General features: G+C 39.2%; 2 protein-coding genes across 16 annotated transcripts in view; one reads left to right on the top strand and one right to left on the bottom strand.

The window, feature by feature from the left end:
• GSTCD (glutathione S-transferase C-terminal domain containing) overlaps positions 1-3,575 on the bottom strand; it is a 74,178-nt gene extending 70,603 nt beyond the window's left edge. For 3 of the 10 annotated variants that reach the window (XR_008576806.1, XR_008576807.1, XM_054823435.1), the window contains exon 1: positions 3,370-3,494. The gene's annotated coding sequence lies outside the window, so the exon portion shown is untranslated. The other 7 variants (XM_054823436.1, XM_054823442.1, XM_054823438.1 and 4 more) reach the window with 6 other exon arrangements.
• INTS12 (integrator complex subunit 12) lies at positions 3,359-20,684 on the top strand. 6 transcript variants are annotated; one of them, XM_054823448.1, is made up of 8 exons: positions 4,090-4,928; positions 6,584-6,665; positions 9,716-9,879; positions 11,862-12,014; positions 12,551-12,738; positions 16,510-16,669; positions 18,014-18,166; positions 19,746-20,684. In XM_054823448.1, exons 3-8 carry the CDS (start codon positions 9,724-9,726, stop codon positions 20,322-20,324), a joined length of 1,389 nt encoding a protein of 462 aa, XP_054679423.1. In that variant the 5' UTR covers positions 4,090-4,928; positions 6,584-6,665; positions 9,716-9,723; the 3' UTR covers positions 20,325-20,684. The 6 variants fall into 6 exon arrangements, with proteins under 6 accessions (XP_054679425.1, XP_054679423.1, XP_054679422.1 ...); XM_054823447.1 differs by having other exon boundaries at positions 5,476-6,665; XM_054823446.1 differs by having other exon boundaries at positions 4,090-5,621; positions 6,180-6,665.
• The last annotated feature ends 1,917 nt before the right edge of the window (positions 20,685-22,601 follow it).

The following is a 22,601-nucleotide window of genomic DNA, read 5'->3' as shown; positions in this document are numbered from 1 at the left end:
TTTATTCATATTTGAAATTAGAAGATTTAGACTAATCCAGCAGGTTTCTCTTGCTCTTACTCCCCTAGACATCAAAAACCTCTTTGCCGTAAAAAAGATCATTCAGTGACTACCTCAAAAGCTTATGCAGGAAATTGTCTTTCAGCATCAGATAGTGACCAACGTAAAGCCACCTGCTACATTCAAAGGGGCCGTATCTTGAATTACAGCACAACCATTCAAATAGAAGATTTTCCTCTTTCCCCATTCAAAATTTGTTTCTAGAAATACTGAGAGCAGCATTATTAAAATATTGTAACAGAGATTTTAGAGATCGATAAAATGTGCATTAGCTAATGCCAAAAATAAGACCTGTCCTTCACACAAGCTTTGCCATATATGTGGCTAAACTACAAGAACTGCATTCGCTACCACTGTCAGAAAGCCCAAGCGTTGAAGTTTGTCCTAATTCATACCGGCAATTGAACTCTACCTGCATGCCACAGATCCCTACTGTCTCTTGTTTGACTAGATCACCGAGACATTTCTTCACAACTGGAAGCACTGAATCTTCTTCCTTTACTGTAACCATATACCAAAAATGATGTTGACATGTTGTTAACTAGTATTTTTCCCTGAATTTAAATTTTGCTATTCCACTTGTTTAGAGAGAAGCTAGCAATTTTTAAGCAAACTGGAAAAGAACAGGAAACATTAGCTTTGGGGATGTTTAAAGCCATGTATCTTTCAGACCAGGAGGATAGACTTTTTCAGACTACAAGTTCAAGAGAGCTAGCAACGGAAAACCCCATTCTGTTTTTCGCATTAAGCTTTTCAACATCAACAGAATTATTCTAATACTTTAATTCTCACAAAAACTTTAAAAAGTGTTTTTAACAAAACAAGCTTGTGTAATGACTGCAACTCCTTACATATTTGTTTCAATAGAATAGCAAAGCATTCAGTCTGAATTTGTTTATATTGCTAGTTACTGTAAAAAGTTCTATGTCCCCTCATCACAACAGTAACTGAACGTCTCTCAGACTCTCCTCCCAAAAACCATGCAAGGTGGAAGTTTTCTGTATTCCCATTATATATTTGAAAAAGCTGAAGCACAAAGAGAACTTTTAAATCAATGTCACGCAGGAAGCCTGCCCTCGAGCAAGCCTAAAAACCAGACATTTTCCTTAAGGGTTTTGTTGTTTGTTTGTGGGTTTTTTTAAGTCCGGTCTATGAATACAATGGAAAACTACAATCAGGCTTACCTTATTCCCAAATCTCTCACAGAGGAGAAACCAGGATAAATGTGTCCAGGAGTTCTGTCTATAAGTTACTTTACCTGTGTTTCCTAAAATTGTTTCCTGTGAGAAGATAAGGTCATCTTGCATCATCAACTGTACGCTCTTACACTGCCATATCCCAGCCCTCTCCTATCTTTTACTTCAGAGAATTTCTCCTAACATTTTGTCTCTAAGCACAGACATTTATAAAGCCTTGTTTCCTGTATTTTTTGTTTCTAAGACAGTTGGTTTTCCGTACTATTTTGACTCTGCAGAATACATCTTTCTTGTGGATTTATGCACAGCCTTTCCTTTGAAAGACTTAATAGCCTACCTGTTGCCCGTTCTCACTTAAGTATTTTCACATAACTACTACCCTTCCATTAAATGTGAGAAATTTATGGATCCCTTGGCAGCTTACTAGGACAAAAAGCAGCCACGGACATACACAATAAAACAAAACATGGAACACAGAACTAACAAAACCTACAAGACATTACACTATTCACTCACAATATTTTTTCTGGCACTTTTCTTTCTTTAATCAGACTGTAAATTCTGTGGGAAGAGATGGTTTTTTTATTCTGTACTGGCCCTATTTACAGTAGCCACTGCTGAAAGAGGAAAAGGGAAAAGTAACGAACATCACAGGACTTGCAACGTAACTTAAAGATAAATAATAGTCTACCTTTGGTATAAAAATTACCTTGGATATTAAAAAAAAACATTAAGCAAGTACACTTTTCACTAATTGTAGGATTTGTTACCATTTTCTCTTTCTTTTCAACATGCATTAAACAACAGCTGCATAGTTTCACTGAGCTACTGTGTTAACAATGTAATAAAGAAAATTGTTGGGTTAAAAACAAATGTTTCCCAGGAAAACAAAAAATTAAAAAATTAAAAATAAGTAAGTACATAAACATCCTCTTCTTTTTAGTTCCTGAAAAAGACCTCATTTACTTGTTGATTATGACATGGTAAAACAGAATTTTTGTTAAATACATTAACATTTGAGAATTGTTCAACACATTAAATAATTTAAAAATAGTGTTCCTCCAGCAAATATTTAACCTATTTAAGGCAGACAACTCTGGAGGTTGAAGTTATATTTCTATCCGGACCATCAATTTGCTGTACAAGTTTTGGGCCACCACTGCATCCTCAAGCAAATCCAAAGAGAAGCACATAAGCTTTTCAGGAATAGCTTCAAAGCAGAATTTTAGACAGGTATATCAATGAGGTAAAAACTGTAATGGTAATGGTTCAGAAAGTCAGACACAGGCTATGAAGAAGTCAAACTCAGAAAGACAGTATAGTAAAAATCAGTTATTGCAGAAAATAATACCCCCGAGTTAAAATTCCTTTGCAGACCTAGTACAGAAAACCTCCACTCCAAATTCCTCTCAGCAGTCTATCAGCCCAGAAAAATCGAACCTGGTAGTCAACACTGAAACTTTTACTTTATTTCTTTATTTCTTTTTTTTTTCTTTCAAAAAGCTTAGCCATAAGTCACCAAGTGTCAGATGAACGACACGAAGGACACTCCTTCCCGCCATCAACTACTACTGGTCTTCAGTGACAAACACCTCAACAAGGAGTCTCCAACCAAGCCTCCTTCACAAAACAGACAACGGCAAAAGGGTCAGACGCGGCCGTTCTCAGTCCGGAAGCCCGGGCGGGGAGGAAGCGGAAAACCGGGGCTCCCCAGGGCTGCGCAGGGAGTGCCGAAATCCATCATCCTGGCCCGCGGAGGACCCCCCGGGACTACCCCCGAGCTACTACGCACCCACCGGCTGCTCTCCCTCAGGCAGCCGGCCTCTCCCCGCCGCCGCCGCCGCAGTCTGGTAACGGCCACGAGCCAATAAGACCCGCCCCTCCCGCAACGGTCCCGTCCCCCCGCGCGTGAGGCAGGCGTCAACCGCCGCTTACCCCGCCCCGCCCGCAAGCACTCTCCCGGCCCCGCACGCGGCCTGGCCCAGCCCAGCCCGACCTGACCCTCTCCGGCTCGGCCGCTTCCTCCCCGACTCCGCCCCTTCCTGCGCGCGCGCCTCGCTGGGCCCCGCCCCCGCCCGCTCATTTCTCCCCGCCCACAGCGCGGAGCGCGTACCCGGAACCGCTGTCTTCGAGCCCTGGTTGCGCGGAGGGACCGGCGCGGCGGCGAACGCGGCTCCGGGCGGTGGCTACCCCCGTACGCCTCCTCCTCACCGGTAAGAGCGCGGTGAGCGGCTCCGTGGCGGCAGACACGATTTCGACGCGACCCGGGAAGAAGGGAGTCCACGCTCACGCCTGGCGGATGCTATCCCCGGTCCCGGGGCGGGGCGAGCGTTGAGTCTCTGTGTGGCGCGGGGAGGGCCAGGGCGGAGCCGGCGTGGCGGGGAGGTGGCTGCGTCGGCCCTGTGGGTGCTGGCGCCCCTCCTGCCGCCGTCTCATAGGACGGGCCCTCCTGGGCGCACGGGCGCGCCGGTGCCGCGGCCTTGAGGAAATCGGGCCAAGGCGGTAACGGCTGTGGGAGAGTCCCCGGAGCCTTGTGTCGGGTTCTGCTAGGGCAGGAGCCACAGGGCAGCGTCGCCGGCGGGGGGTTTCCACCTCAGGGCGCTGAGGCGTGCGGAGCTGCCCAGCCCGCTCTCGGGCGGGAGGCGCCGGGTCCGGGCGTTTGACTTCGGTGTGAGAAGAACCGGGGAGGTTCAGTTCCTCCATTGCGACAGGGGCTGGCACCGGGCGCGGCTCCGTGAGGAAGGTGGCGCTGGCCCGCGGGTGGGGGCGGCAGTTGGGGAGAAACAGGCCAAGCAAAGAGAGGTGATGTATGCGTAATACAGGGCATATAAGTTTCAACAATAGTATAGGATATTTTTTAGATTAAAAGATGGTGGCATTTTATTCTCTTAAGCATTTTATTTTTAAAGAGTGACTTTCAGAGGAGAGGCCTTTTCTTCATTCTTAAAGGAAACACTAGGGAGAAGTTTGCAGCAAGTAAGTGGCAAAGGATCAGGTCGTGGCTTTAGTGTAACTAGTTCAGAAACTCAGTTTTAACTAAAATTTGGTTCTTCCACCAAGAAATCACCAGGAAGGTGATATCTAGGGAATTCATAAACCTGATAAATCTCAGGAGGCATTGAATTAGAGAAAGGTAAAAGCGATAATGGAGATATAATCACTTTACTAGTGACTTAAGCCAATGAACAGTAACATCTGTTTAAACAGCATCTTCAGGCCCATTTTTGCAGAATATTTAAGCTCGGTGGTAGCAAGGATTAGAAAATCTCAATTGCATAGGTATCATTATCTCACTTACTTGAGTAAGTGGGTTTTTATAAAACTGATTTTTGCGGCAACACAACTATTAATGAAAACAAAAACATTTTGTAGAAAGGTAAGGCAGATGTAACAGGGAAAGGGCTTGATTAAACAGGGAACTCATTGCAGAGCTCCAGTGCCGAAAGGACATATACAGGAGGTGGAGGTGGAGACACAGGCTGCAAAGGAGGAATATGGAAATATTGCTGAGGCATGTGGGGATGGTGTTAGGAAAGCCAAAGCTAAGCTAGATTTGAAACTAACAAGAGATATCAATGGTAACAAGATGCTGTTTATCAGGAAAAGGATTCACAAGGAAAAATATGGTGCTGCTCCTGAGTCGGACAAGTGTTTTAGTGACAGCAGACACAGGTAAGGGTGAGATGGTCGATGTCGTCTTTGCCTCAGACTTCACCAATAAGGTCTCCCAGGCCTTTTGCCACAAAGTAGAGTTCAAGGAGAGGAGGAACTACAAGTTGTGGAAGAGGATTGAAGCAGGGGTTGTTTACCTGACAGTCCATGGGCTGAGGTGGACTGTATTCAAGGGTGCTTAGAGCTGACAGTGTCTTCACGAAGCTACTCTCTGTCATCTCTGAAAGGCCATGAGATTGGGGGGAGATCCCTGAAGACTGGAGAAAGGCAAACCTTACATTCGTCTTCAAAAAGGGCAAGAAGGACAATCCAGAGAACTACAGACTCCCTCCTTCCATTTGTAGGCATAGGGAGCAGGTGGGGACTGGGGATAGCCAGCTTGGGATCTACCAAAGATAAATCATGCCTGACCAACTGGATTGTCCTCTATGACAAAATAACTAGATCTGAAGATGAAGGGAGTGTTGTATGTCACCTCCTGTGGGCTCAGGGGGACCTAATAGAAGCCTTTATATACCCAAGAGGACATTATTGAAAATAGAGCCAGTCTTTCTACTCAGGTGCACAGCAGAGGAATGAGAGACAGCACAAGTTGAAACAGAGGAGGTTTCAATTCAAAGGAAATGAGGATAGTTAGGCATTGGGACAGGCTGCCCTGAAGGTTTGTCACATTCCTGTCTTTGGATGTTTTCAGTATCCAACCAAACAGAGTCCTGGGCAAGCTGGTCTGAATTCAGTGTTTGCTTTGAGCGGGAGGCTGCACAGGGCGACCACTTGGGATCGCTTCCAAACGGAAAGATTCTGTGATGCTTAAATAGTATACTGTTTGTGAGGAGTAGAAAACAGCAAATACAGGGGAATAGTGTAATCTTAGAAGTTATGGATAAACACATTTCTGTCATATTGATTTAAATATTAATTTAAATATACAGTATAAAATATGCTGTAGAATAGAATGTAAAATGAAGGATACCAGTACTAGTAACTCCATAGCAGAAGATTTTACTCCAGTCTTCTAAAATTCTTTGGAGAAGATGTCAAATAAATAAGAGCTGATTAATGCAATTGTTGTGATTAATACAGTTGTCCAGACTACTAAAGTGTGTGAATTTTGAAATACCTCTCATGGGAGATAACTGAGAAATAATGTTGTCATGAATGAAGTCTTGATTAAGATACTAAAACAAAAGCTGAAAATAGAAGTTCATTTTTTTCCTACTTTTGAGATTTTCTTTAATCTACTTTATTAAGACATTAAATCAGAAAGTGATCTGGAAAAGGCATTATTCGTAAATAAGCAAAATCTGCCACTGTCACATGTATTAGATTAGTCAGGAAGAGAGAAAAATCTTGAAGAACAGAAGCGTCCAAAGGGGAGAGAGGTGAATTGATATTATGGTGATAAGTTACATTATTTATTAATGAACATACTGCAGTGCATTGGGAGGGAATTTTGTGCTGGATTCATGTTACTGGGTTTTAAGTTAACTGCTACAGATGTTGAAGATAGCTGGAAAGGATATGTGAGTAAAAGTCCTTTTAATCATCAGTGTCAGTGAAAAATAAAAGTATTGCTGAGTTTATAAAGAATGGGTTTGATAATAGCATTGCAATATAACTTGAAGGTGTGCACTTCCTTGGAAAAATATTTTCAGTTGTATACCTGTCTCAGAAAATAATAGAAATAGGAGTTCAGAAACGGATGGATGAAAATATGACCATATCTGAAAATGTAACGTGAGTATATCCATTTAACTGAAAGTGATGATGAATATGATAATACATGTGTAGGCATGCAAAATAATAACTGGCAAATAAATGAAAAGAAAGGGGTCTTACACCCTGTAAATCTAAGAAGTCTATTAAATTGGAAGACTACATGTTCTGGATGGTGCTCAGTTAAGTTTGTATGTATTTGGCAGAAGACCGTAGTATGCTCTAAGAAATGAGAGACTCAAAAAATTCTTAGACATTTAAAGAATAGCAACCCACTAACTAATTTTTTTTTCCCCCCACGGAGATTTAAATGACTTGAGAATAGTCCGTTTTGGGAGATTACTCCATGATTGTCCATATTATCTCACATACTTCAGAGAGTTTTGTTACCTTTTATATTTGGTCTTGTCTACCAGTCATTGAGCAATCCTTATACAATAGTGAAGAAATGTCAAAAAGAGACCTAGGTTGAGGAAGATGTTTTCAGGACTGGGCAAATGGGTTAATGCTTAGTTGCAAGAGGCTGCACTTGAGTTCCTGTCCCTGCTTCATGAGTTGTCTGTGTGTTCCTTTCAGTTACTATGTGTAAAACAAGTTCTGCTCTGGGCTCAAGGTTTATAATGCAGCCTGTAATTGCCCAGCTGCATTATAAACTGCTACATAAAAGCCAGTGCTATACTCACTTTTTTCCTGCTTCTTTTTCGTAAACATTTGAATTATTTTCTGTATAAAGATTCCACTTCAACACGAAAGTCAAAACCAATAATTTGCCTTCTGGACCAGGCCAGGTATTGGTATGAGCCTGTTTGACAGTTGTGTTATTGTAGTCCAGTAAGGAGAGCATATTTATCAATTTACCTTTTTCAGATGATGCTGGTTTTAAGACAGTGTATGCCTAAACTGAGTATACTTGAACTCTTTAATAAGCCCAGTCCCCTCCCTTCTCATGATAAATTTCTTGTGATGTGTTAGTTGTAACAGCAGTAGCCTATGATGTTACAATTTACCCTTGAGAACAGAGAAAAAATTGCTGCAATTTCATACGCAAATAAAATAAATACAGAGGACCCCTTTGAAATTTGGAGTTTAACAGCTCCTTTACAATAGATACCTTTAAAAAGCTAGAGCTAGAAATAAATCTGGGAAGTGTTACCTTCAGAAAGATGAAAATGGAATTAGTATGCTTACACTTGTTCTCTGAATAATACAGGCATTCTGAATTGGCTGCTAATGACTGTGGAGGCTACATGTTCGTTATGCACACAAGTATTTATTGCTAGAAGAAGCCTTAGAAAAGACTTACAGGATTTTTTTTTAACAGGAAATTATTCCAAATTTCTGAAAATGTTGGTTTAATTCTGCTGTTTTCATTCAACAGGGGGTTTAGCAGAGTCCTAATTTAAGATTATATAGTACTGAAACTTGGAAGGCATATTCACAGAACAAAGAAATGGAAGAGATAGCCTACCCACAGAACTCAGGAACAGCCTGAAAATTTATCAGAGGTAGATGCATAAAAGAAGAGAGTATGTACTTGCCACGCACATTGAATTCACTTTTAGTAAACACCAGAGGGAGACTGAGTTGGCTGGATGGGGCTTGCACTGCAGTCTCTGTTTGATCAGTGAAAAAGCAGAGTAACTGGTGTGTAGTACTTACTAGCAGAAGTTCTGTGGCCACCAGAAAATGATTTGACAAGTAGCAAAGATTAAGGAAGAGAGAAGAAGCTCTTGAAGAGGATTCTTAACTCTCTGCTGAGTCCATTGATAAAATCCCTATGAAGTCTACTGAATGTCAAACCCCTTGATGATTTTAGTCGAGCCGATTCTCTGGTGTCTCGTGAAAGCTCAGCATGAGATAAAGGTTCCTGGAGGCTTCTAGGCAAGTGTTGAGGGAGCAGGCTGCCACTGCTGGTGTTTTGGCCAGAGAGGTAAAAGTTCATTCCCTTGAATATCAAAAGGAATTCATCAGACAAAACCTTGGAAGCTGCAGCTGAAAAAGCTGTCCAGGCAGTGCTTTTGAGCAGAACTGATGAAAGCCTTTTCAAGAATGTCTTCTAGATTGCTGTATTTAAAAAAAGAAAAGAAGTCCTGATGTGTTTCAAATAAGATTTGAATGGATTATTAACAGTACCACTTCTCATCCATTTTGGAAAAGAGTAGGAAGCTTCCCTTCCCATGTTATTTCTTAAATTATTAATTACTGATTAAGTTAGAGAGATACCTATCTTTGTAGGGACAATTTCTGATGTAAAAGCAGTTCCTTAGAGCTTTTGTTAAAGAAATTAATGGAGAAGGCTCTGGAGTGCAGGCATGTATTGCTATAAAGCAAACATTTTATTGAATTTGTTCTGCTCTTCCTCATTTTATTCCATTTACATTGACACTATGGCATCTTAGAGCTCTGGATAATCATTACTTGACATGAAAACCTAGGCTGTCATAAGGGGACTTGGATAAATCACAGTCTGAGTTATAAATTTTCTCTGTTTCAGCTAAATTTAAAAATGGATAATATATTTTTACAATTTTATATATATATTAAAAATCTTAATGCTAGCTGGTTTATATCTCTTATATTTTATGTTACAATGAGCTGTTCTTTTCAAAGTTTCAAAAGTTAATTTTTAAGTAAGATTTTTCTGTTAAATGAGCAATGAGATAGAAATCACTGTATGTGCAAATAATGTTAAGGAGGAGGGTAGTAATTGCTTTTCTTGAAGTTTACACTTATTTTGCATACTTTTCAATATTCTGTATGTATGGAATATCAAGAATATGGAATATTTGATCCATTTATCTAAGTATGATGAGTTTAGTTTCTGAACATCAGAAATGCCAAAGAACGAATTTGACATCATTTCAGATGTAAAGCCAAATTCAAGTTCTACAGCTCTGAAGTTCACATTCATCTTCTAATGACAATAATTAATTCACATATCATCCTTGCTCTGATTTAATATAATTTAATTTAAAAAAAAATCTTCTATGAGATGGTTAGCCACATGCTCCGTATGAATAAAGTTGTCACTGCGTTTTTGGTTTGTTTTTTTTGTTTTTCTTCCTCCAAAGGCACCACTATGGCTGCTACAGTGAATTTGGAGCTTGATCCCATTTTTTTGAAAGCCCTGAGCTTCTTACATTCGAAGAGTAAGGACTCTGCTGAAAAGCTGAAAGCACTTCTAGATGAGTCATTGGCCAGAGGAACTGACTCAAGCTATCGTCCATCTCAGAAGGTATTGATATTGGGGAGTGTGGGTCATTTTTGTATGCTTTTTTAAAGCTTCAGCTATTCCTAGTTCATCTTTTGTAGCTGAAAAGTTAAAAGAGAATCAGAAATTGAGGAGAAAGAACAAGTAATTAATATATTCATAATTTCTCTTTTATGCAACCTAATCCATTTGATTAATTGAAGTTAATGAAAAAAACCCCAAAAAATTCTTTACTTTGTTGATGTATTGAGACCAGTAAAAGAGATATTCAACGCTATTGGAAGTGTCATGACCTTGTAATAGTATTTTTTGTATTCACTTTTATATTGGTTTTGGAATTTTTGTTAGTAAGCTATCATACACGCCGTCTAAGATAAACCCAAAATTATGGATTTCTCCAGTTACAATCGGAGATAGAAGGTTTTTAAAATGCACGTTATTTTTGCCACAGACAACTATGAAACAAAACAAGCTATTTACTCATAAAGCTGGATCTCTTTTTCTTGAAATTGCATTGGTGAAGTCATATAAGAATGAAAAACACTAAATGGTTTAAAGCAGAAATAATTTACAGGCTGAAACCATTGCCATCCAATGGACAAACATTATTTTTCATCTACGGAAAATAGCTAAACACCTGCCAGAGAGAATATTTGAATCTGAGATTAATGCATGGAAATAACCAAGCAGGGACATTCTCATCTTGCTACGTATTGCCATATGGATAATGAGGTAGTGTTCTCCCCTAGGATGCCTAGAAGTCAGCCTGGTATGTTCTAACGATGGTCCATATGCTGATGCAATAGTAATATTTCATTTCTAAGTGTACGTGGTTCCAAATAACTAAAAGGCACTATTACTACTACCGTATACGTGACACTTGTAATGTCCTTTCTATTCAAATTGTTAACTCCCTGAAACCTAAACTGCAGTTCCCTCTGACACAGGTGTCTCAACTCTCAGGAGCCCTCCATATCAGAGCTCAAAGAAGCATTGGTTTGTAGTTTAAAGAGGAAGCAGGGAGCCAAATAATAGTATAAAGAGGCTTGGGAAGCCAATTCTAATAACAGCTCGGCTGGTAGTTACCTGCCCTCAGGTGAGATTGAAACTCAGGCCAGAGGAAGGAATCTTTTGTTCCCCTCTTTTCAGTGTGTCTCTAGGATCAGCAGGACTGCAAAGCTCAGAAATGGAAAAAAGTACAGGAATTCCTTTCCCTGCATTCTCAGGCTGCAGGATTAATTTGTGGTTGACCAAGAAATCCAAGAACAGAGTAAGAAACACAGGATCACCACAGCTGGGCAGATAAGGAAATCCATTTCTGACTCTGGATGCAACAGGAAACCAGCAAACCGGGGTGCGGGAGGGGGGAGCTGAAGCTCAGGACCCATCCCAGTACACAGCAGAGAATTACTCCCTTCTTACCAAGCTGGGGGGCATACCTTGCTCGTGCACATTGCTGTGATTAATCACTCAGACTCATTTGCTTATTATCCATTGCTGATATTAATGCATCATTAATAAGAACCATTGATTTCTGTTGAGTTCTAAATTGATTAATCTGATAAGTGAATATGGATGGAGATTAAGCGGAAGTCAATATTTTTCTCAATGAGGGAATGAAGTATTGATGTCTAGTGACATCAGATGTCAACTTCTGTTTTCATCTTATATTGAATTTTGTCCTCAGAACTATCTGAAAATTTGTGTTCATTATCTCTTTGAATTTTAAAAGCAGAAAAGTTTTCCTTTTTAATTAATGTTACAAAGAGGATCTGTCTTTGGAAAAAGAGAACCTTTTCCTCTGGAAGGTGAGTGATAAGGGGAGGTTTTAATAATTGACTAGAGCTTAAACGCACTAATTTGTTGATGTGATATGAAAATATTTAAGAAATGTTAAAAAAAATGCTGTATGACATGTTGTTTGCCTAACCTGTTATCTAATTAATTGCAAACTAGGAAGTAACTCAAGTGTAGGGTTTGCCTTCAATTTTTGTTTCTGTTTTTAGGAAGTAGAGCAACCAAAAGTATCTGTTACCAAACCTATTTCCAGTAAGCAAGAGCCTAAGTCTTCTTCTAGTTTGCCTGCTGGCAACAACAATGGCAAGCCCACTGCATCTGAAAAGGTGAAAAAAGAAACAGAAAAGAGATCTGCTGATAAAGTAAGTGATTTTTGTTCTCTAATGAAATAACTTGGTTAATAAACTTGAAGATGTTTTAGACGAAAGCTCTCCTTTTCAACTTATGTGAGTCAACCCATCTAACTGGGCATAGCCTGAGAGCTACATTATTGCCATTTAGGCAATCCAACAAAAGTCTTATAATTATTCTGTGAATGTTTTTCCCGCTCATTGCAGAGGGGTTGGACTAGGTGACCTTTAAAGGTCTTTTCCAATCCAAGACATTTTATGATGCTGTGTGTTAAATATCCTTGTAATAAGAGGTTACTAAAACGTAGCAAGCTGAAACGTGGGATTCCCACAGCTTTTTCAAGGATTTTGAGGTGAAATACAAAAAGTGAACTTGAGCTTATAGTTCATAAGTATTTTGAAGAAATTATGTATCTAAGGAATATATGTTGTGTGTATACTGTGTGAAGTACACCTTCTTATACTGATGACCTAATTGTTCCAGTCATTTTCTCATTTTAATAGTATCCATTAGCTTTTTACATTTTCACAATGTGTGTGTGTAATAGATAAAAGGAGATAGCACTGAAGGAGCTGATACACCAAAGAAGCCCAGACTAGAGAAGCAAGAGGCTCGTTCCTCTCCTATTACGGTTCAGACAAGCAAGGATTTATCCATGCCTGATTTATCTAGCTTTGAGGAAACCAGTGCTGATGACTTTGCTATGGAAATGGGATTAGCCTGTGTTGTTTGCAGGTAAGTCAACATTGCTCCATTGCAATTGTGTAGTTACCTTTGGTTTTTTTCTGTGTACTAGAGTTAATGCTTCCTGTAGTTTTTATTCTGGAAATCACTTAAGCGCATATCCGAAATTAATAATGCATTTAAGCATCCTTCATGAGTAAGAATGGCTTCTTGAAAATAGAACCTTTAATGAGAAAACCAACCTTTCTTCAGGAAAGGTCAAGTGAAAAATAAGAAAACTAGACAAGATGCAAAACCTATCATGACAAATACTTTTTTTAATTATCAGAAAACAAAATATTAATGGCTAATGATAAGCATTTTAAAAAAATCAGTTCTCTTCTGAAAACATTGTTAGTGGCATTATTATGAGATCTGTATGTGTTGCTTCTCTTTTCATAATCATTTGACATTAGTTTATGCATAACCATGTTTTTTCAGTTAACAGTGTAACTATATCTTGCAGTCAGGTTCTTTTTATTTTCCAGCAAGGCCTCAAAATTGGATCTCAGTGACATTCTGCTAACAATACATTTAGTGTTAACAGAAGTATAAAATACACTTTTGAATATCCACCCTGGGATCAAATCGCAGGAATCGGGATTTGGTTTCACAGATGATTTATATCCTTGTAAGTCCCCACTGCTGCTGAAAGAAACAGTTTGGCTCTCCCAATTGCACCTCCTTCCCTGTCCTGTTTTGGGGGTGTATTGCCCACACAGGCTTGTGATCAGCCGAATTGGCTTCTGGATCAACTCTCCACTTGGGTTTTTCAGTAGATTTAGGTTTCAGTCAGCTTAGTGAGTGTAAATGCTTCTTGCTGGCACTTGTGTGGATACAGGAATGTAGAGCCAGGACAAGAGGAAGATGGGACTGGCCTTTTGGTAGCAGTATGTATTTTTGCTGAGCTTAAGTCCGTTGGGAAACCGTGCTTTATAATTTTGTTCTTCAGTCATTGCCATGGTTGTTCCTGTTGTGCAGATAAGGAGGTATCTCTGGTCCATGGAGGATAAATTTCCCCAATTGTGGACTGGTGAGATTTCATGTCACATTATCCTAATGTGTTAGCTGAAATGTTTAATTTCTTATTATAGACATTGAAAAAGGAAGAACAGTTCAAACATTTGAAGTATGAAATAAATATTTCAATGTTACCTTTCTTCCTGCAAATTCCATTTTGTGTTGTCTGCTAAAGGGACAAAGCCCTGTTCAGCAGTATGTTAAAATGCTACTAAAACCAGTATGGTATTAACTGATTTGGCAGGAGGAGATAAAGAAAAGTTTTGTTTTGACAGCCTTGAGCTGCTGTGAGTTATTAATTCTGCACCTTCCCTGGCAAAGGCATAATGAGAAATGCCTGCAAAGTAAAGTAAAGAAAGAAAATGCCAATTGCCGTGCCTAGCGTGACCAAGAGTTTGCTTTGAAAAAGCATAGGCCAGGTATGTGATTCTGCTAGCTGTTCCACAATCGATGTTTAACCTGGCTGCTGAAGGCATTGCTTCTAGCTAATTGTGGTCACAAAATCATGGTGCTCTTGCAAAAGACACATCTGTCCTGGGGAACTGAAATAGCTCTCATCAAGCTGATGCCGGAGAGAGGGAGAAGCACAGCAGGGGAGGAAACAGCCCGTTAGAGAGGGGATGGCAACAGTCAGCCGGCAGTCAGGGTTTGTTTTCATTTTACATGAAACCTTCTGGAACTGATGTCATGTAGTTCTCGATCTCCAGCTCACGCTGGACAGGATGTTTTTTCAGAGTACTCATGCTTCAGACTTTCTGAATCCAATACATTGGTTAAACAGTATTCCACTATTTACTGCTCAGCTTTCAACATGTGGACCCTTTTTGGGGTTGGCCATCTTGAGCCAAAATAACAACCTCCAAGTACATATGAAATATAAAAGCACTGGATACTCTGTAAAATAACTGAAGTATGAATAGTGTTTAGAAAATGACATCTTTTAACTCAATCAATTATTCAATCAATATTGAATGAAAACATCAAGTCTAATTGCAGAGTAGGTGGGGTTCACAGCCAAAGGGTTTATATTTATATTGCTTAAGAAGATAAGTTAACAAGAACCCAGCTGTGGGTTCACAAATGCAAAAGAGTGTATTTGAATATTAACTATTCCTTTTTTATGTGTGTAAAAACTAGAGACATTAAATGTTTCTTCAAGATTTGCATTTGTCAAATGTATTTTCACAGTGAAGTATTGAACGTTGATGCATGTGGCGTTTTTCTTCTTGTTGTTTTATACCAAGTTAGGCATAAGGAGTGAGGGAGCATTAAAGTAACTTCATCTTCTCCAGTACCTTCAGATTATAGAAAAACAAGGCTCCTCAGTTATATGAAGAAATACTACATGCAGTTTGCAGATGATAGAGAACTGTCTCTCAAAAAAAAAAAAGTCTTTAAAAACCCTTGGTTTTGAAAGAACAACCGTAATTTTTATGAATGCTTTTTTGTTTGTTTTCTGAAGGTAAAAATCATTAGGTTTGTTTCTGAGTTATCGCATAATTTAAAAATAAGTCAGGTTTAACTTGTTTCTGGGCATGAAGAGTTCATGTGTTGTTTTTTTAAATCAGTCTGGGATTGTTCTTTGTAATTTTAAAATAGGATGAATCGCCTCCCTTGAGACATGGGGTTGAAACATCACTGTTTTGTTCTGACCCAGTTTATTTAGGAATAACAAACAAACAAAATGGCTTTTGAAATATCCTAGATCTAAAGTGATGGGCTCTGGAATTTCAGAAAGGTTTCTCTCTTTGTTTTTAAATAGCCCATTTAAGAGAGAACTATTTCTTAGAAAATGTTGTAGCATCCATATGGACAATACCTTCAGACTTCATTTTCCTGTTATATAAAGAAATAAGATATTACCTTTCCCCACCCATCTACAAATAGAGTTTCCATGGTTACCTGGGTACCTGCTCTTCGGGGATATGAGCAAAAGCAGCTTAGCAATTAAATAGCCTGATTTGTCATCTGAAAGAAGAAATCATTAGGCAAATGGTATTTGGCTAATTCACAGACATACTCCCAGTCATGTGTATATCACTAATTTGTCATTTATACAGCGTGATTACTTTCACCAGAGGCCCACGCAAAACTAAGTCCTCATCACCAGCTTACATGTTTGCTTCAAGGCAGAACTGCACAGTTAATCCTTTCTATTCCATCTTTCCATGACTCTGGTATTATCTTGAATTCCAAGTGTCTGTTTGTGTAGTAAGGACCAAAATAATGGTTAATAAAACATCCTTAAAGTAGTATACACCTTGGATGACAATGCTTTTAAATCCTATAGCAGAAATCTCTCTTACAGGCTTGTCACTGAGAAGTTATTTGTTCTTGAACTGTATCGCTCTACAGCGTACAGCAAAATTACCCAAATGCAGACTAGGCCTTCATATGCTAATATAATGAGGAAGTCATAATTGGTATACAGTAAGGTCCCCAGGTGAAGCAAAGCAGGTGAGACTTAAATTTCTAATATAAAAATCCAACAGGGAAATCAAAAGTGTCATGTACGTATTTTTAATAATATAGAAGTTTTAGATTTTCTTGAGAGACTTCACCTTTAAAAAATACAGAAATTCTAAAATATCTGTTAGAAAGAACTTGTTCAGGAAGAAAAGGAATACATTTCATTTGCACAGGTAGAAAATATATGTGAAAGCAAAAATATTTTTAGTTTTTATCTTAAACCTTGCAAAATTTGCAACAATTGGATAATCCTTTAAGTCCTTTCTCCCATAATCTGTTCTTAACTATTTGCAGGCAAATGACAGTTATTTCTCGGAATCAGCTAGTCGAGTGTCAGGAGTGCCATAATCTCTACCACCAGGACTGCCATAAACCTCAGGTGACAGAGAAGGAAGTGAATGATCCTCGACTTGTATGGTATTGTGCCTGCTGTACCAGGCAGATGAAGAGAATGGTAGGAGTCAGTTTTTTTTTCTCTTGTATGAGAACTATTTGAATACAGCAGGCTATTTCTAATATATAGATTAATTTATAGATTGAAGAAATCTTTGGCACATGTTGAAGGATCACTTTTCTCAGCAGTGCTTCCCTTGCTGCAGCTGTGTTTTTTTTAATGCAGCACCTCAGAGTATTCTGTAACGTGCTGTTGAAACAATGCTTTTTAAAAAGCAGAAGTTGAGTGAAGAAGAGTGAAATAGGATTATTTTCTGCTTGGTAAGCAGCAGATGAAAACTTTTTTTTTATTTCAGGTGATACTCAGTTTTAGTACATGTCTACCAAATAGCCCTACAGTTTTAGTTTTCTTCTTAGCTTTAGACATGAACGATTGTTCTCCTGTAAGACAAGACTATGAACTTCTGTCCAGATCTTAAGTGCTGAGTGTTCTCAGGCTCGACAATAAGCTGAGGGTAGCACATTCCAGGAAAAAAATCCCTTTATTTTGATTGATCTGCATGTTAATTTCTTGACTAAACAGACTAATTATTCCTGATCCCACAGGAATCCTGCTCATCTCATTGTGAAAAACAAACATCAGAGTTAGAAAGCATCTTTGGGTGCATGAAACATTAATCATTAGTTCACATGACTTTAGTTCTGACATCTTAAAATCAAACCCTTTCATACAGCAGAAAATATGTTCTGTTTTGAACTGTTCTATGATAACTTAGTCAATTATTATCTATTGTAATGGTTCTACTAAGACACTAGAAAAGAAGGCAATGTAAGATCCTGGCCTAAGAGTTATCTTCAGTGACTGAAGTACATGATTATTCTGGTGATCATCAGGCCTTGAACTCAGAGAAGTGTTTGCCTGAGGTCAGCTATTGCACAGGATAGTCATTGCAGCTGCTCAACGTTTCTTTTCAATGTGTCCTTTCCTTTTTTTATTTATTTCAGCATAAATTCTACCATTTCATCTGCCACTACTTAGCAGACTCATGCAGCCTGCATTCCACTACTGCTGGATTATGGCCCTGTCTTCTTCAAGTTCACCTGTCTTTGCCTTATTTCTGTGAAGGCCCCGTGCTTTCCTGCCCTAAGTGTCAACACTGCCACTCTTTCCATGCTGAAATAGCAAGTCCTATTCAGTATGCTTTTTGGCTGGACTCTGTCCCCAGTACCATACTCAGCACCACCTCCATATCCCATATTACCTTATTTCTCAAGCTCTGTTCAGCTTGAAATGGCAAAGGGTAGATTGCAATCCAATAATGCTTGTGCTTTTTGTTAACAGTCAAAACAGTCAATGTTATGGGGCCCATAACTAATTTTGGGGGGTTTTCTGCCACTTATACAGGCTCAGAAGACGCAAAAGCCGCCTCAAAAACCAGCTCCTGCAGTGCTTTCAGTTGCACCAGCCCTGAAGGATCCATTGGTCAAGAAGCCAGAAATTAAGTTAAAACCTGAGACCCCACCCACTTTTTTAGCATTCAAGAGATCAGAAGTCAAGGTAATGTAACTTAAACTTTCTAGAGGAAGAGTTCATATTTTGCTGCATAGATTATAATTTTTTTAATTAGACTGATCTTTTCTCACAAGAACCATGAACAAAAATAGTCTGCTATACTATGTGTACTGAGTAGTACTATAGCACAGTAGTTTTGCATTAACACTAAAAGAGTGGGAAGAAAAAACTTCATTCAGCTGAGTCCCTAAAGCATCCAGCTCTTGACTGTGTTTTTATGTTACAAAGGAGAGAACAGAATTTACTCTAGGGATTTTTTAATGATATTTTATACAAGTAGAAATCCACGTAATTGTATAAAAGATATGATTTGCTCCCTGTGGTCAAGTAACATATGCATGTTTTGGTAGTTAAAAGGCTTCTCCTCATGGAAATAGGGAAACCCTAGCTGAGATTAATTTAGGAGGCTGCCTCTGCTCATATACGTTGCCTCATGTTTCCGCTTCTCCAAGCACAAGTTGGTCAAAGGTGGTAAACCAGAAGCAGCATAGTAAGTAGTAAAGTGGTCTAACAAAGCATGACCCTTACATAGGAAAACACATCTGTGACTCAGTCAAAGTAATTATTCATGTGCTCAAAGTTATGCTTGCCATTGCTCTGCCTGGATGTGAACCATTGTGAATAATATGATAGCTATTTCTCAAGCACTTATACTTGTGAATAACTTTTTTTCACCTCAGCAGAGTTTTGTGCCTAAACAGGTAGTAACAGAGATGCCTGATTTTTAGCCATCATCTTTACTGTTTAGAAACTGTCTGGATATTTTATGGAAGATGTATTACTTGAATAGAAGATCTGAATTTCCATTTTGACTTTGCTGTTTGGTATAACTAGGGTTTGATAATTCCATGTGTGTATTATCCCCAACCGAAAAAGGGATGATAGGGTTTGAGTGTGGGAACTGCAGTTAATGTGTAGCACTTTGCAGGCAAAGGAAACTTTGTTTATGGGAGGTTTTTGTCTGCCTGAATGGGAAGAATAGAGGAAAGAAATCAGTGACTTTTTTTTTTTTAATTGTGTCTGTGGTACAGGATGGTAGGAACCAAGAAGGGGAAAGGGAAGGAAAGGAAAAAGTTTAGGTGGTGCTACTTTGACCAGAAGACTATAATAAATGCAATACCTACTTGCTCAGGGTCTGATTTTTGTCTGAACATCTGTCATCTTGTTAAAAAGTGACACCAGGTAACAACAGTAAACAGTAAAAGGTGGTGGCTCGCCTCCCTTTTTTATACTTCACAAATTTGGGCTTTTTGTAGTTACTTCAGTTAAACCATCTTTCAGAGTTGGAGGGGAATTGCAATACCATATGATAGCCTGTTAACTGTATAGAAGAAAGGGAAGAAAAGGTTAATATTGGTTTTATGTAGCTGGGAAATTAAAAGTTGTCTGCACCTGGCATCCTTTCCTTTTCTTGTTAATACTTTTAACGGTAGTAACCAGTGATAAAATATTGTCCACTGGGTGTTCTTGGGAAAAGAACTGACACAGAGGCTCAATCTATTCCTGCTGTGATGTGTTACACAAATAGATGCTACTATAATAAGAATGCTTTATCTATTTTTAGTCCTCAGCAGCAATTTCGGGGAACTCAGCCAGTACAAGTGTTTCCTCTTCGGCAACCAGTGGCCTTACAGGATGGGCTGCTTTTGCAGCCAAAACCTCCTCTGCCAACCCATCAACTGCCAAACTGGGATCAACAGCACAGAGTGCCAGTGGGAAACCTGCAGCTTCTTCAAATAACCAGAAACCTGTAGGTTTGTCAGGGCTGGCAACTTCCAAAACAGGACTAGGGTCAAAAATAGCTTCTGCCAACAACAGCACAAACCCTGTTCAGCTGAAACCTCCACCTCTGACGCTGGGGAAAACCACTCTTAGCCGCTCAGTAAGCAGTGACAATGTCAGCAAAGTAGGTCTTCCCAGTCCCAGCAGTACTACGCCGAGCACCAGCAGCCAGGCAAGCTGTGGGAATGGCAACAGCGGGACCGCAGGTAACAGCGGGGGCAGCGCAAGCAAAACCACGGCAGATACTGGTAATCAGTCAACCTCCCTAAAAGGCCCAACTTCTCAGGAATCTCAGCTCAATGCTATGAAAAGGTTACAGATGGTCAAGAAGAAGGCTGCCCAAAAGAAGCTCAAGAAGTAGTATGGCAATTTTGTTGGTTGTGTTCTGTGAAACAGCAGCATTTGGTGTTTTTCTTGAATCCCCCGGTTACTGGACTGAAACAGTAGTTAAATCAGGGAAGCCCAAAACCTACGTTATACAGGAGGTCAAACTTTCTTAATCCTGGTATTCCTTCTGACTCGCAAATCTATGAATTTGGATATATTGGAGGAATTCACTATTGTATGCTCCTGGTTTTTAGCTCAAAGCACTGAAACTTGAAATTGTAAAAGTTGGGTATTTTGGAGTATAAAAAACAGATTTCTGTGGACACAATAAATTGAACTTACTGAACCTGTCATTCTTAAATGTTATTAATAAAAGTGTTATTAATCTGTGAAATCATTGCTGCTTTTCTTTCACCTTGTTTTCCAATACTTGAAATGCTTCACCTGTTCAGAGTTGTCTATGTTGTGCAGAGTTAATGAAGTTTATCCCAAATTTTGCAGTTTCTTAGGGAAAAAAATACGTTATTTTAAACAATTTCAAAAATTAACTGTTAAAATTCTCACTTGAAATAGAATATTATTTAAGTAGCCTATTTTGTTTTTATATAGTGAGAAACTTCATGGGTCGGTGGTGCTGTAATTCTGAGGGAGGAGAAAAGAACATTGGCAGAAGATAAATGATCCCTAAACTATAAAAAGAGCAGAAGAGAGCCAAAACAGTGTTTTCAAGCTTCCTTAATATTGTCCTGTTGAATATGAATGGAAAATAAGTGGTAGGCAGTGTATATTTTAATTAAAAGCACAGTGTGATTGAACCATATTACTTTGATAATGTGAGAGAGGAAAAATAGAAGAAAAGTAAGAGAATTGTCTTAGGTGTCAATAAGTTAGCTTCCTTTCTGGCACACCTGAAACACATAAGATTATTTTGATGACCTAAGTATTCCATGCTGTTAAGTATTACTATAAAATTCACAAGCCTTCCATGTGTCAAAGTAGTATTGCCTGCCAACCTATCTTGGAAAATGAAGCCTCTAGTCGCTTAACTGTTCTACTATAGCCTGTATGATTATTATTTAAAATTACTACTTTCTCTTACAAGGAGGGAGCAAAGGCAGAAATCTCTTTAGTAGTTAGTGACTGTGTTGGTCACTGTTCAACACTTCAGATAAATAAAAACACTTTTCTAGCCCTGTCAGCTAGTTTCTAAATGGTGTGGGGGAGGTGATGTTGCTTTTTAAAAAATATGTCTATTGCAGAGTTTTTAAATCAGTTGGAAAATCATTTCCAGCAATTTCTGTAGGAGATAGAAACAGAAGTAGATGCATACAAGTGCATGTCGTCTTTCATGATACTCAAAGTAGCAAATGGGTTGTGTATATTCTAAAAGTTCAGTTTCTTTGCCCTTCCTCTCAGTGATTTGTGTTTCATAGGGAAGACTCTGATCATGTGTGCTTTCCCAAAACTGCCCGAAGACCCTGCATTTGAATTTACTAGCAAGTATTGCAGAACAACTTCTAACTGGATATTGGCATTGGATCTTTCAAGGCTTGTATGTAGATGGGTTTAAGCCTGGGGAGAAGGGTTGGATTTCCAGATGCAATTTGCAGAGATGGGCCAGGAAATGTTGGAGATTTAGAAGATTCTTGAGCTTATAGAAAGTTGATTCCAATCTCCTGGCTGCAAAAGCATACTCAGAAAGAAACGCTAGGACACAGATCTTACCCAGCTGTATTAATGGTACCTGTTTTATCCCTTGAGTTGTAATTAGAGGGAAAAACTACCAACTACCCCACTGGTTCTGAAGTTGCTCAGTGTCAGATACGTATTAACGCTAAGACTTGCGGCAAGCTCCCTGCTTGGGTTTCAGGTTGGCTAGCCTGCCAACAGTGGCTGAAGGAGGGGGGGCCAGGCTCTGGAACTTGGGAGGCCAAGCATTAGGATCCATGTAACCTGGAATGGGGATCCTAATCTGCTGCTGTCCCTCCCATAGCATTCATGGGGTAAAGGGTTGGTTTGATTTGGGCAGGGGGCAGAGGTATTCAGAAATGCTTTTCCTTTCTCCTCAGCTTACAGGCTTCCTTTTTATTTTTTTCTTCCCCTCTAGTAGTTCCTTTGTGGACTTGCAAGTGTCTGAAATAGCGATCTAAGGTATGTTAGCTGTTAAAATATGTCCAAAATATTTTTAATGGTATGGACTTTTCTATTTAAAAGACTGCTCAGAAATCTGAATATATTCCTTTAGTCCTTCATGAAAATGAGGGTTCATATTTTGCTTTCATAAAGAATAATGAAAAAATTTGGGTTTTTT

Source organism: Grus americana, chromosome 4 (assembly GCF_028858705.1).
Source record: "Grus americana isolate bGruAme1 chromosome 4, bGruAme1.mat, whole genome shotgun sequence".
NCBI lineage: Eukaryota > Metazoa > Chordata > Aves > Gruiformes > Gruidae > Grus > Grus americana.
Note: the sequence above shows the minus strand (reverse complement) of the source record. Positions and strands in the feature narration are given on the sequence as shown.